This window comes from Oryza brachyantha, chromosome 2 (genome assembly GCF_000231095.2).
Source record: "Oryza brachyantha chromosome 2, ObraRS2, whole genome shotgun sequence".
Taxonomy (NCBI): domain Eukaryota; kingdom Viridiplantae; phylum Streptophyta; class Magnoliopsida; order Poales; family Poaceae; genus Oryza; species Oryza brachyantha.
Window position 1 is genome coordinate 9,138,260 of NC_023164.2, and position 13,615 is coordinate 9,151,874.

The 13,615-nt window shown below is 44.0% G+C and overlaps 2 protein-coding genes and 1 pseudogene across 4 annotated transcripts; 2 read left to right on the top strand and 1 right to left on the bottom strand.

The window, feature by feature from the left end:
* The first annotated feature begins 3,869 nt into the window (after positions 1–3,869).
* On the top strand, positions 3,870–5,200 carry LOC102703283 (annotated as a pseudogene).
* A 3,018-nt stretch (positions 5,201–8,218) lies between these two features.
* Positions 8,219–10,045, top strand: LOC102703558. Its single transcript, XM_006648513.3, has one exon. The coding sequence runs from the start codon at positions 8,360–8,362 to the stop codon at positions 9,713–9,715; it is 1,356 nt and encodes a 451-aa protein (XP_006648576.2). The 5' UTR covers positions 8,219–8,359; the 3' UTR covers positions 9,716–10,045.
* A 1,947-nt stretch (positions 10,046–11,992) lies between these two features.
* LOC107303621 (mulatexin-like) lies at positions 11,993–13,372 on the bottom strand. 3 transcript variants are annotated; one of them, XR_001549579.2, is made up of 4 exons: positions 13,195–13,372; positions 12,859–13,111; positions 12,429–12,482; positions 11,993–12,336 (listed from the first exon to the last, which is right to left on the bottom strand). XR_001549579.2 is itself a non-coding variant. In XM_040521208.1 (3 exons), the coding sequence occupies exons 1-3, from the start codon at positions 13,142–13,144 to the stop codon at positions 12,307–12,309; spliced, it is 360 nt and encodes a 119-aa protein (XP_040377142.1). In that variant the 5' UTR covers positions 13,145–13,186; the 3' UTR covers positions 11,993–12,306. The 3 variants fall into 3 exon arrangements, 2 of the variants coding, with proteins under 2 accessions (XP_040377142.1, XP_040377141.1); XM_040521208.1 differs by lacking the exon at positions 13,195–13,372 and having other exon boundaries at positions 12,429–12,472; positions 12,859–13,186; XM_040521207.1 differs by lacking the exon at positions 13,195–13,372 and having other exon boundaries at positions 12,429–12,478; positions 12,859–13,186.
* Positions 13,373–13,615: the final 243 nt, after the last annotated feature.

The window sequence follows — 13,615 nt, forward strand, 5'->3', positions numbered from 1 at the left end:
AAATTCAGTCCAATTCAGCCTCTCTACAGCATGATGCTGTAACCAGAATGCAGCTATTCCACTAAAATTGAGTGTTGCCACCTTAACCCAATTGAGAGGATGAACACCATAAACATCAAAGTATTTTTCACAATTTATCTTCCACATCTTAGGGTTATCACCATTAAATTGAGGACAGCTCAGGGGTGGAACATTTCCAACTATGCTCATTCCTGGCACCGAATGAGATGAACCCGCAGCAGAATCATATCCAAAAATGATGGGTGATATAGGAATCTCTTCGCGCGTATCTTGGTTCACTGGTGTGACCAGAATTGAAGAAGGGTCTAGCTTGGTCTGCAACTCGATCTTCAGTTGACATAGGATGTTGCCCTCCAGGTGTTCGACATTTTGACTCAATGCATCAAACGCCACACTCGGATCCTCCACTTTCTTCCATAGCAAGCTTGAGGGCTACCAAGTCAGATTGGTTCCTTTCATCTGCCTCAACTCGCTTCTTCTCGTTCTCCTCAATGGTCTTCAGCAGAAGATCCAGCTTACTATCTTGAGCCATGGTCTGAGCAGCCTGCTTGGTGATGTACCTTGTTTCCTCCAGGATCGCGCCCGATCAAACTCCGCAATTCTGATTCACAAACCAACGGAAGGCAACTTGCCTTTTCGCGGATAACACTTCGAAAAGTGAATCCAATCCTTCCGTCAGAAGTTTACCGCAAAATCATAGACGGAATTCAACCGAGACCTTGCTCTGATACCAAATTGTTAACTACTTGAGATCGTATAGAGGAAATGATAGTAGTAGCTAGATAGTATTTCGATCATGAACTGGATTGCTGATACAACTCGCCGATCCAACCGGATCATCACCGCCGCCGCCAATGCCACCAGCCAGTTCCAAGCCACCTTCTACGTAGTAGTTCATGTGTTCTTATACACCACACCCTGACAGCTGCACGGCTAGCCAGCTGTTACATGATCATGCACGCACCCACTCCGGCCCGTGATAGCACTTGTTGGGCCAACGCTCTCGACCAGCATGGCCCAGCACTTGCGTAGTCTCCTGTAGCTTGTTCGGCACGCCGCTCTCGCTAGCTTCTCCTTCTGTCGCCGTGTCGTCCTCACTATTAGCAGGCGCCACACCTTCGTCAGTAGCATCAGTAGTAGTTGGTACCCTGACATTTTCTTAAGACCAACGAGAGAAGATGTGCACAACCTGATGGATATTCTAGACCATTTCGATCAGGCAACGGGGTTGAGGGTAAATGCCCAGAAGAGCTCAGTCACAACCATCCAATGTCAGGGTATCAACTTGTCCGAAGTACTACACAGCTTTAGCGGACAATCTGTAGCCTTCCCACTAACCTACCTGGGGCTACCGTTGCACACAAGAAGGATCAAATCAGTACACTTGCAGCACATTCGGGACAAAATTAGAGCAAAGTTGGCAGGCTGGAAAGGGAAGTGGTTAACTATGGCAGGCAGAAGAACATTAGTAGCAGCTGTTCTAAGCTCAATACCTCTTTACCTGCTAACAGTTATCAAAACACCAAATGATTTCATCAGTGAGTTAGACAAATCTCGCAGGAGATTCCTCTGGGCTGGAGAGGGCGAGCTCACTGGAGGGAAATGCGAAGTGAATTGGGAAATGGTCTGCTCACCGAAGAACTTGGGAAGTTTGGGCATACTAAACACTAAAAAGTTTGCAAGGGCGCTACGTATGCGATGGCATTGGTACCAATGGACAGATGGTTCCAAGCCATGGGCGGGCATGAATATCCCAACGGATGGTAAAGATGCTCAACTCTTCGCGGCACTCACAAAGGTTAATATTGGGAATGGGAAGAAAGCAAAATTCTGGCCAGACAACTGGCTGGGAAATGCCACTGTCAAATCCCTGGCGCCATCCTTGTTCGGTCACTGTAGAGAGAAAAATCTAACGGTCCTCGAAGCTATAACTGGAAATAGATGGATGAGGTGTATGGTAGACAACCCAGGAGTCGAAATGATCAGAGAATACTTTGCAGTCTGGGAGAAGCTTGAAGGGGCAAACCTACAATTCACCGAAGACACCGAAGACCACATTCAGTGGAAAGTTGATAATTCGGGTATGTACACGGCAAAATCAGCATATTTGGCACAGTTTGCAGGAAGGGTTAACTCACACGAAGCATCAACAGTTTGGAATACCTGGGCAAAATGATGTTCTGGTTGCTGCTGAAAAACAAACTGTGGACATCGGACAGGCTGCAAAGGAGGGGTTGGCCAAATGCTTACTTTTGTCAACTATATTACAGGAACCTTGAGACGTCGGGACACCTCTTCAAAGACTGCACTTTCACCAAAAATATCTGGCAAGCACTGCTCACCAGGCAATTGAGCACAAGTATGTACTAGGACTACACAAAATCAGATAGCCTTGTCAGATGGCTCCACAAAGCGTTGGCCGGAAGTGGAAAAAATACTAAAAAGATGATCAAGTCGCTGGTTATGCTGGTCCTTTGGGAACTTTGGTGCGAGAGGAATCGCAGGGTGTTCCATAAAGAAGAAATGACGACCGAACGGCTGCTGTGAAAAATCAGTGATGAAATCCACGTTTGGAAGGCCTGTGGGGCTAAATTATCGCGAGATTAAAAACCATCCTTTGTAAGAGAGTGGGCCCATTTGGTGGCCTTACCCGATAACGGGTTGTAAATCAGCGCAAGAGCTGGCTTTGGTTTCAAAAAAACAGAAGTGGGAATGAAGGCAATTTATTACTGTTAACAAAATGGAAATGGAAATGGTGACAGTAATGACTGTTTATTAAAAATCTATTACCTCAATTCCACGTTAATGTGGAATAAGGGATAAATTTAATTACAAAATGATAAAGCCCCAGATGCTCTGAATATTTCAAGTAGGTGAGCAGTACATTAGGTAGCACTGCATTGTTGCGCTCTATAAATGTTACTACTGTACAAAGATTAAAATGGCCATTAATATGAACGAACAAAACAGAATAATCGATCATTTGGAATAACGAAAAAGCACTGAAACAAATAGAGATAATAAGGTTCTCATTGTGCACGGAGAACAAATCATACACATACACACAGATACTATTCAGAAGACAATAAACTGAAATTCATGCTCAAAACCTCAAACATATGCACTTCTACCTAACATATTTGCACCACCTATTAATCTATCTTATACTGTAATTTACATAACCATTCAGATGCCATAAAAAAACGATGGAACATCCACTCCAGAGATTAGAAGCCATTTTAAATTAAAAGGATCACAAAGTATATAACAATGGGCAGGAGATCACAGATCACTGTACCCTAGAACATAATCAGGTCTTGTATAGTTTGCAAAATTTTTTTGCAAAAACATCACATCAAGTTTTTAAACACACATTTAAAGTATTACATGCAGTCTAATTACAAAACAAATTTTAGATTCCGTCTGGAAACCGCGAGACGAATCTTTTGAGTCTAATTAATTCATCATTAGCACATATTGATTACTATAGCATTTATAGCTAATCACGTCCTAATTATACTCAAAAGATTCGTCTCATGATTTTCTCCATAACTATCTAATTAGTTTTAATATTCATATATATTTAATGCTTTATTTAGATGTTTAAAGATTTGATGTGATGTTTTTTGAAAAAAGTTTTTGGAAGCCTCCATACAGAAAAGCCGGCGGGTGGCTTCAGAAGTTCAGACGAAAAGCTTCCCCGCTTGTCCTTCTTCCCACCATTCCAAATCCCATCCAGAACTTTCCAGAAACTCAAACTTCTCCTCTGACCTCTCCCTCCCATGGCGTCTTCTTCTTCCCACCAATCCCCCCAAGAGTCTCCAGAAACTCAAGCTCGACCTCCTACCATGTTCCACGCAAACAAGGGGTTGGCGAAGCTCCTCGAAGACTGACTCGTCTCCATCCTCCGCCGCCTCCATTGCCTCCTCGACCACGCCATGATCTCCTGTGTCTGCAAGCGGTGGCACAACATCGCTCGGCGGTACCCGCCGGCCATGCTACCATGGCTGCTCATGCCGTCCAGGCGTCCACCGCCGAGACCTCCTTCTTCTGCCTCCCCTGCGGGCTCAACCACCAGGGGCCCCGCATACCGGACAACGCCCGCGGTGCGCGGCGCTTCTGCAACTTCTTCACGGGCAGTTGGCTCGCCATCGCCGAAATCCCCGGGATTAGTGGCCCCGCTCTGCCATGGAATCGTGCCCCCGCTCTGCTCAACCTCTGCACCGGCGAGCGCGTCGACCTCCCGAGAACCCTCCGCGACAACAACCCTGATGTCACCAACATCAACCTCGTCCACACCGTCATCCTCTCCGGTGCCCCGTCTGAAACTCGCCCGTACTGCGCCGCTGCCATTGTGTCTGGCAAGCCCAACATCGCGTTCTGGCGCCCCGAGATGGACTACTGGACGCCGCCGATGCTCAAGTGGGATACGCCGGTGAATAAATGGAAGAAAATGCTATCCAAGGACCCAATCGAGGACGCCAAGTACTTCCTCGCCGGCCCGTTCGGCAAGGGTTTCCATGTCCTCACCAACAAGGAGGACCTCCTGGTATACACGCCCAACACCAACGACAAGCGCCGCGAGCTCACCATGTCTTCCGTGAAGACGTACCACGTCCGCAGAAATCCCCGCCCGACCATGCCGGAGCCAGGGGAGGTGCTCGCCCGCTACCTCGTGGAGTCCCGCGGGAAACTGCTCATGGTCGTCAGGTTCGTCTCCTCAGAGAAGGCCACGGTGGCATTCGACGTCTTCAGACTGGATCAGCCGCAGCCACCTTCCTGGAGCTGGAACTGGAAGAAACTCACCTTCGACACCCTCGTAGACCGGTCGATCTTCCTGAAGCAAGGCTGCTCCGTATCCGTCGAGATGAGGTGCCCCTTCCCGCTCAACATCTACTTCCTGGATGACTCCGCGAGGTTCGACGGCGCCGGGACCTCGCAGACGCCGCAGATCGAGAACCCCTTCCCCTGCCGTGACGCTGGTAGATGCTGCCTCGTCGACCAGAGCATCGACCACTGCCTACCGCGGGAACCGCCATCGGATTGCTCCCCGTGGGTTTGGTTCTTCCTGCCCGAAAGCGGCGCCATGCATCGATCGTCTGCAATGGAATCAGTTCAGAATTGGCATCGGAATACTCGCCGTAGAATTGGCACAGACACTGCTTCATGTTTAGGATGAGTAGAATTTGTTCTGATCGTTCAGAATTCTATTGATTCAGCTCTGGTAATCCTTGGCCTGCTAATGGATTTGGATCCAATCCAAATCCACTCTAATCCATCTCTTTATTAGCTAGTCTACCAAACCAACCCACCCTAATTATTTTTTATTAGGATCTAATCCAAACCAATCTAATTTTAATTTTAGTCCAACTTGCACCAAACCATTTAGTTAAAATTCCAATCCACTTCAGTAGCATGGATGCGCTCATTTGGTATATATAAACTCAGACCTAAAATTTTAAAACTCGCGTTCACACTATAAAAATTTATCAAATTTGACTGAAATTTGGCGGGATGATTTATTATGTGTAAGAGCAGCTTTGTGCAAATTTTGATCAATTTCTACATGTGGGTCGCACGTATGTCTATTCTCTTATCTATTAGCTCAATTAAAGGATCCATTTACCCTTCACGGGTTAAATCTATTTAAAACATAAAATCACCTAACCAAACCCAATCCATATCAATCCATCTGTCTCTATAACCCAACCCAATCCAATCCATTTGAAGTAACAATCCATTTGCACCTAACCAAAGACAATCCAAACTAAAATCCAACCCATTTAATCTATTTCCATCTAACCCATTAGCAGGCCTAGGTACTCCTTCTATATTTGGCAATATGTTTGAGTAACTTTTGAGATATGAATCATTGTTACTATACCATGAGATGCGTGATAAAATTTTGATACTGATGTTCATGCTTGCAGTTCTGAATTTTCCTAACCCATGAAGGTTGTGACCTCTGCTACTGTTTCTTCCATTGATGTCTGGTGTCATTTTAACACTACTGATCTCCGCATTTGTCCAATTAGTGAATGATGCAAACTTTAATTTTCCTAGTTCACCTATTACAACTGATTGACATCTTTAGACTGCTTTATCCATATTGGTGTTTTCCTCGTTTCTCAAAGCTTCTTTCAGATGTTCTTACGTGCGTGAAATGTTTAACTGGTGATCGTAGCACTAAATTGAAACATAGTTCGGCAGTTTTCAGGTTCTGCAAACAAGTATGGATGTGGCTCTCTCCTAGAGTCAAGACACATATGCCGTTTCTTGCATTTGTTTGAACAGTCTGTACAAGCGATGGTCCTTATTGCTTTATCCATATTGGTGATTGAAATTGACATTTGGCATGTCATTGTACGTATGCATAATTGGAACTGGCCTGTTGGTTACTCCATTATAAAGTAGTATATTGAGTCATAAGTGACAAAACTTTCTACCTTGGGCTGCCCGCAAAGATGGTCTCTGATTCAAGTCACAAAAGCAATTCAAATGTTTTTGAAAGCAATGACAGTGCTGTCCAAAGTGGGATAGAATTTGGTACTTTTTTTTCTCTGGCAATATTTCGGGCTCGCAGTTCGCAGTTTTCCTGACCGCATGAAGATTGTGCTCAGTACCGTGGGCTGTGGTTATGAGTTATGACCTCTGTTACTTTTTGTTGCCTTCATGACTGATGCCTCTGTTGTGTTGTTAATTCACTTCTGGCTGCTGTTTAAGAACTTATGATCATCTCGATGTTCCTGTTGAATCCCCCATCCCCCCTCTATTTTTAAAGATTCTTTCTTGTGACTTGTGAATTTCAAACGAAAAGCAGGTTGGTATTTGCAGTTCTGAAATGAAACATAATTCAGACGTTGAGGTTGGGATGAACATCAGGTGGCACTTGACACAAATTGGATACCATCCTTTAGCCATGGCATAATTGCTGCTTTTTATGTTTTTTTCAGAGTTTTTTACCATCTTTAAAAAAATATCTCAAGGTACCATACTTTTTAGTATAAAAAGCGTAGTGTCTTGAGATACATTGTATCTTGAGTTACCAAAAATTTATACTAAATTTCTTTGTACCTTGATGTACTTTTCAAGAATGATAAAAAAACCTTTATTTTGAAGAGTTTGTCCGGTACATGTGATTGTCATGTTGAATTCAGACGTTTCGAACTGATATTTGTCATGTGTAGTTAACATTAATGGCATTTGAGCACTTCTGTAAGGTCTGGAGTTCCATTTGACAAATCACAATGACAGTCCTAAGTGATGCAAATGACTACTTTTATAAATGAATGACCTACCTTTTAATACTGCACAAGAATTAGGATAAGCTACAGAATCTCTGGTATCACTTACTCGCTGTGGTAAGTCTTACGTATGTGAGCTCATTTCAGCTGCAATGAGTAAAATATGCAATGTCAATTAACATAATCTATGTGGCATGTCAGAAACCTCCTTTCCTTCAATACTGAAATTGAGAATGAAGGCAATTTATAGTAATGCCTGCCTATTGAAATGATGATAGTAATGCCTGCCTATTGAAATTAATTACAGAATGATGGAACTTTCCAGTTCTGAATATTTCAAACAGCTGAACAGAATGTTGGGTAGCACTATAGCAGTGAATTATAAAGCTATATAAACGTTGTGAAATACTCCCCTCCCAATTTTAATCCATTTGCCACACATTTAATCAATCGTCTTATTTAAAAACTTACGTATTTATTATTTATTTTGTTATGATTAGATTTAGTACTAAATATATTTTAATCATACGTACATTTTTGGTATATTTACATAAAACTTTTGAATAAGACGAATAGTTTAACATATATACTTAAAAAGTTATTGATGTCATCTATTAAAATACAGAGAGGGTATTAAACTAGGCATACATACAAACGGCTAAACCGAAAGAATTGATTATGTTGAATAGTGAAAGTACTAAAACACAAATAGAGTGATCTTATATTTTTCCAGGTTATAATTTTTATAAGATATTAAAGACATTTTGTTTTTTCTCTAAATTCATATATATACCAAATCTAAAAACATATACATCGATTCAGACGTAGATATAGGGAAAACCAAAACATTTATAACCTAAATAGAGAGGAGTGCTCGTAGTTAATGCTCAAACAAATGCAGCACATATATAGCGCACACTGTAACTGCAGCATGGCAAGAGATCACCGAACAATAAAGAGAAGGGTGAAAAGCCTTGTGCCTTAAGAGTTGAGACGAGAAGCCTATAAATAAGAGCTGCTCTGTAACATCAGGCTCAGCGTTTCGTCTTCCCCCCACCACCAGCGAATCTCTCTTCAAAATCAACTCCAATCCCATGGCCTCTTCTTCTCCTCCTCCTCCTCCTCCTCCCATGGCCGACGCAAACAAGGGCTGGGGGGAGCTCCCCGAAAGATGCCTCGGCAGAATCCTCCGCCACCTCCCTTGCCTCCTCGACCACGCCGCGTTCGCCGATGTCTGCAAGCGGTGGCGCACCATCGCTGGGCGGAACCCGCCGCCTATGCAGCCGTGGCTGCTCAAGCCGTCCACCGCCGCGACCTCCTTCTTCTGCGTCGCCTGCGAGCGCAACCACCAGGGCCCCCGCATGCCGGACTACGCTCGCGGGGCTCGCGTGTGCGGCTCATTCCCGGGCGGGTGGGTCGCCGTCGCCGATATCCCCACGATCGGCGGGCCCGCTTCTCCCGGGAATCGTAGCCCCGCTCTGCTCAACCTCTGCAACGGCGAACGCGTCGGCCTCCCGAGATCCCTTCGCGACAACAACCCTCGTGTCACCAACATCAACCTCGTCCACACCGTCATCCTCTCCGACGACCCGTCCGACAGCATTGGCCCGTACTGCGCCGCCGCCATAGTGTCTGGCAAGCCCAACATCGTGTTCTGGCGCCCCGGCATGAGTTACTGGACGCCGCCGATGCTCAAGTGGGACGCGCCGATGAAGAAATGGAAGAAGCTGCTACCCAAGGACCCAATCGAGGACGTCAAATACTTCGTCGCCAGCGCGCTCGGCGTGGGCTTCCATGTCCTCACCAGCAACGAGGACATCCTGGTGTACGCGCCCAGCACCAACGACAAGCCCAGAGAGCTCACGATGTCGTCGGTGGAGACGTACAAGGTTCGCAGAAATCGTCACCCGACCATGCCGGAGCCAGGGGAGGTGGTCGCCCGCTACCTCACGCAGTCCCGCGGCAAGATGCTCATGGTCGTCAGGTACGTCTCCGCGGAGAGGACCACGATGGCGTTCGACGTCTTCAGGTTGGAGCGCCAGCCACCTTCCTGGAGCTGGAAGAAACTGGCCCCCGAGGCCCTCACAAGCCTGACGATCTTCCTCGTGCAAGGCTCCTCCGTCGCCGTCCACAGCTTGCTGGATGAGTCCGAGAGGAAGCCCTTCCCTCTCAGCATCTACTTCCTGCATGACCCCGTGAGGTTCGACGACGCGGGGACCTCGCAGTCGCCGCAGATCGAGAACCCGTTCCCCTGCAGCGACGCCGGCAGGTGCCGCCTGTTCGACCAGAACATCGTCCACTGCCTACCGCGAGAGCCGCCATCAGACTGTTCGCCATGGTCTTGGTTCTTCCTGCCCCCAAACAACGCCGTGCGTCATTTGTATTCGGTGGAAGTCATCAGAGAACTCTTAGGAGCAGGAGGGCGTGCATCTGCTTCATCTTCAGGATGAGTAGGATTTCGTGCAGATTGTTCAGTATTCCGTTAATTCAACTCAGGTACTCCATAAAGATTTGGCAATATGTTAGAGCAAGGATTGAGACATGACTCCTTGTTGCTGTATCATGAGGTATATGACGCGTTATCTCCGGCTTGCACTTCCGAGTTAATTTTTTTTTCTTTTTAGATAATACTCTGCTGCTATTTCTTCCACTGATGCCTGATCCCACTGTTGTGCTGTTAATCATTTTAACATTCTACTGATCTCTGGCTCTCTGCATTTGTCTAATGGCTGAATGATGCAGGCTATAATTTTCCTAATCCACCTATTACAGCTGATCAATAACTTTAGACTGCTATCATGCTATGTTCATATTGGTGCTTTCCTCTTTTCTCAAACGTAGACATGAATGGCATTTTGAGTACTCCATTGAAGTTTTTTAATTCATAATGTGTGCCAAATGTTTATGTTTACAAACGTCTAGTTCTGAGTACTCTTCTGTGATGATAATCATTTTAACATTCTACATATACAACCAACAAGTTTTCGTAGTTCTGACAGCTCATCTTCTACTGAATACAGTTCTGACAGTTGATTAATTACCTAGGATTGGTTGGTCCTTTTGATTATTCCCTCTAACAGCCTTTCAAATGTTATTGTGAATTTTAAATCTGAAACCACTTGGTATTTGGAGAGCTAAAAGGAAACATGCTTCAGAAGTTCAGGTTGTGCTGAACTTCAGGCACTCCGGTGGCACTTACCACTAAATTAAGTCCTTCCTTGAGCCATGCCATGCCTAGTTTTCTTAATTTGTTTTCTGAACTATTTTGTCAAGTACAAGCGAATAAGCGATAGTCCTTTTTAATCGAAATGTTTGGAACCGATACTTGGCATGTCAGTGCACATATGCATTAACCATGAATGTCATTTTGAGCACTTCTTTAAATCCAATTAGGGGCTTTCTATTCATCAATGTGAGTCACCAGTGTCTGATTTCAAATATCTGATTTGAGACATTAATGGACATGCGCTGAGAACATTGAGATTGTCTGCAATTGACGACGTGCTACTGGGTACAGTAAGAAGTTGCTCTATGTTTTCTTTTTTGGAGATCTTTTTACATGGAAGTTGACAACCTGGCGACCGGTAACATGGAAGTTGGTTCTTTTTTGTTACTAATGTTGAGATATCTAGTAATCTAGACATCTAGTTGCGCTGCATGTTAGAGTTCGCCTCATCGCCTGATGCTTTAACTTTTGTGACCTTTACAAAAGCGAAACATGATTCAGAAGTTCAGATTGTGCTAAACATAACTTCTGTTTTTCATATAAGAGTTTGTCCGAGTCCGATACATGTGATCCTCTTTCTAAATTTAGATTTTTCGAACTGCCATATCAGTTTATCTGCAGTAATCAGAATTGTATTTTCAAGCACTTCTTGAATGTTTGGAGTTCCATTTAACAAATCAAGTGTTATTCTTTTTTTTTGAGGGGAAAATCAAGTGTTATTCATAGGTGTCTACTTGCAAATGTTTCCTTTTTAAAATGAATGCGTTTTTTCTAAAAAGAAATTGCAAGGGAATTAGGATGGTAGATCGTCGGCTTCTGTAGCATTTATTGGGTGTTGGATGTACTTGGTTCTTTTCGTGTGTTTTTGCTCAGAATGTACTGAACCATCTTTCCTCTCCGTAAGAAACTGAAGAAAGTAGTATTTAAATAATAGTGTCTCGTGTATGGGTCTTACAAGAATATTGGACATTCATGATAATGCCCCTTTGATTCAAAGAAAATTCATAAGAATTTTAGAGAATTTTATTCCTATAGAAAATTTTCCTATAAAGTCCTTTGAATCAAAGAAATGAGCCCTATGACATCCTATGAAACTTGTATAGAATGTCTCTTCCCATATAAGTTTTGGAGGAAATTTAACAAGAGGTAAAACCTCATGGAAAAAATCTTATGAGTTTTTATCTCTTCAAATTCTTGTGTTTTTCTTGTGGTCCAATCAAATGGTCGTTCGTACGTTTTCTATGTTTTACAATCCTATGTTTTATACTTACATTTCGTATTGCTCTTTTTTTATTCATGTGATTCAAAGAGCCTTATGCCTCCAGCTATAAGATAATACATGTCATACAAGAGATAGTACTCCAGTCGATTTCTCTAGTGAGCTGCCTATAGAGTTATTTCTTAGTACTTTTAAAATAATAGCAACTAAAAGGGATATGGTGATAAGCTACACAACATCTCTGTGTGGCTGTGTGTGTGTGCTGCTACTCAAAAGATCAATATACACGATATGAAAAATAGACAACTCAAATCAGCTTGAATAACATGAATCATTCACTCCAGTTCTCATCATAGCACCACATCAAAGAACAATTCCACCAACTGCTAAATTTCATTGTACTACAGGAAATAGGAATATCATGGTCATAAAAAACATAGGCGAGATGGACAAACACTGGATAACACCCATAGATACAAGTGCTAATTGCATTCCTCAAACAAAAGTGGCAAGAGGCTACCTGGAGGGTAGCCACAAGTGCTTATTCATTCCTTGAATAAGACCACCTAGAGCAAGACAACAATCTGGAACGAAAATCACCAAAAGTTGAACAATATGTTGACTTCCTGTTAATCAGAGAGAGAAAAAGTGACGGTTCAGCCATGGCCCATTTCAAACAACCATGAACATTCAGTTTTTTTAAAAAAAATAATCATACCTGAGCAGCATATGACAGTCTCACAGAATAACCAACGCTAACACCTGCCCCTTACTTAATGAAAAGAACAAACTGTAAGTGAAGTTATCAATACTTTTGATTGTAAAATAAAAGATATATGAATTAGATAATAATGCTTACATGAAAAATGAAATAATGACTAATTATTTTGCATGTTTTGATATAATGCCCATTTCCTAGTGATTAGAATATGCAGTGTGAAGTCTATTTTTAACTTAATGGTATCCCTTTTAGTAAAACTGATCGTGTCACGGATACAGCACGATTCAAATAATTCAAATAGACATTCTAGTTGAACTCCACCCAGATCAGTGCCTAACTAAATCAAACCCCACATCAATTAATCAAAATAAGACCAGAATCGCAAAATCACCCTCTACTGAAAAAAAATTAACCATGTCTGACTTACCTGATTGAGCTCCAGGAGGTAGAGCCATGGCGCTACCCGGACCTGCCACAAATCCATTCGGCGGTGGCGGCAGCGTCGTTGTCGTCGTCGGCGGCGGCGGGGTCGTCGTCAGCGGCAGCATCGTCGGGAGCGGCGGCGTCATCGTCGGCGGCAGCGGCGGCGCTACTTCTCGCTTGGACCGGTTCATCTTGCTGCAGGGGTCTTCTACGATGCAGAGAATAGCTTCGTCGCCGTGGCCTTCGTCAGCAGCAGGCTGGAGCAATGAGGGGTGAGCAGATTCATTCATCCAACAAGAAAGAGGAGGGGATATGAAGGGGAAAAGAAGAGGGAGAGCACCGTGGGATGGCAGATTTGGCGGGTAGGTGCGGCGCGCGAGCAGATTTGGCGGGGAGGTGAGGCGCGCGGAGGGAGAAGATGCAGCGGGGATTTCGGGGAGGGAGACGCAGGTGATCCGTTTTCGCTAGCGGAAGAGACAGCATCATCGTTTAGGTTGTCTCTTAGCCTTCTCGGTTTTCGTTCGAGACTAGCGAAAGATTAATCGCTGGCTGAGGGAGTTATTGCCCTTCTCACACCTCCACGTCGGCAGCTATCCCATGTAAGCAGACGATAACGCCTCCCTTTGGAGGAGGCCTTAAGGCAGTCCTAATGGAACATTAATTATAGTTTCTATCTATCTTAATTAGGGTGATAGCTAAGTAAATTATTGAGGTGGCAATAGATTTAATGTGGAGAGAATCTAAAACAAAGAAATCGTTTC

Bases quoted from the DNA above. Each gene is read 5' to 3' on its own strand.
- LOC102703558 (XM_006648513.3), top strand. From the start codon at position 8,360: ATGGCCTCTTCTTCTCCTCCTCCTCCTCCTCCTCCCATGGCCGACGCA.
- LOC107303621 (XM_040521207.1), bottom strand. From the start codon at position 13,144: ATGAATGAATCTGCTCACCCCTCATTGCTCCAGCCTGCTGCTGACGAA. The intron at 12,479-12,858 runs GTAAGTCAGACA...TCATTAAGTAAG, and splicing joins ACCTCCTGGAGCTCAATCAG to GGGCAGGTGTTAGCGTTGGT. The intron at 12,337-12,428 runs GTATGATTATTT...TCTGATTAACAG, and splicing joins GACTGTCATATGCTGCTCAG to GAAGTCAACATATTGTTCAA.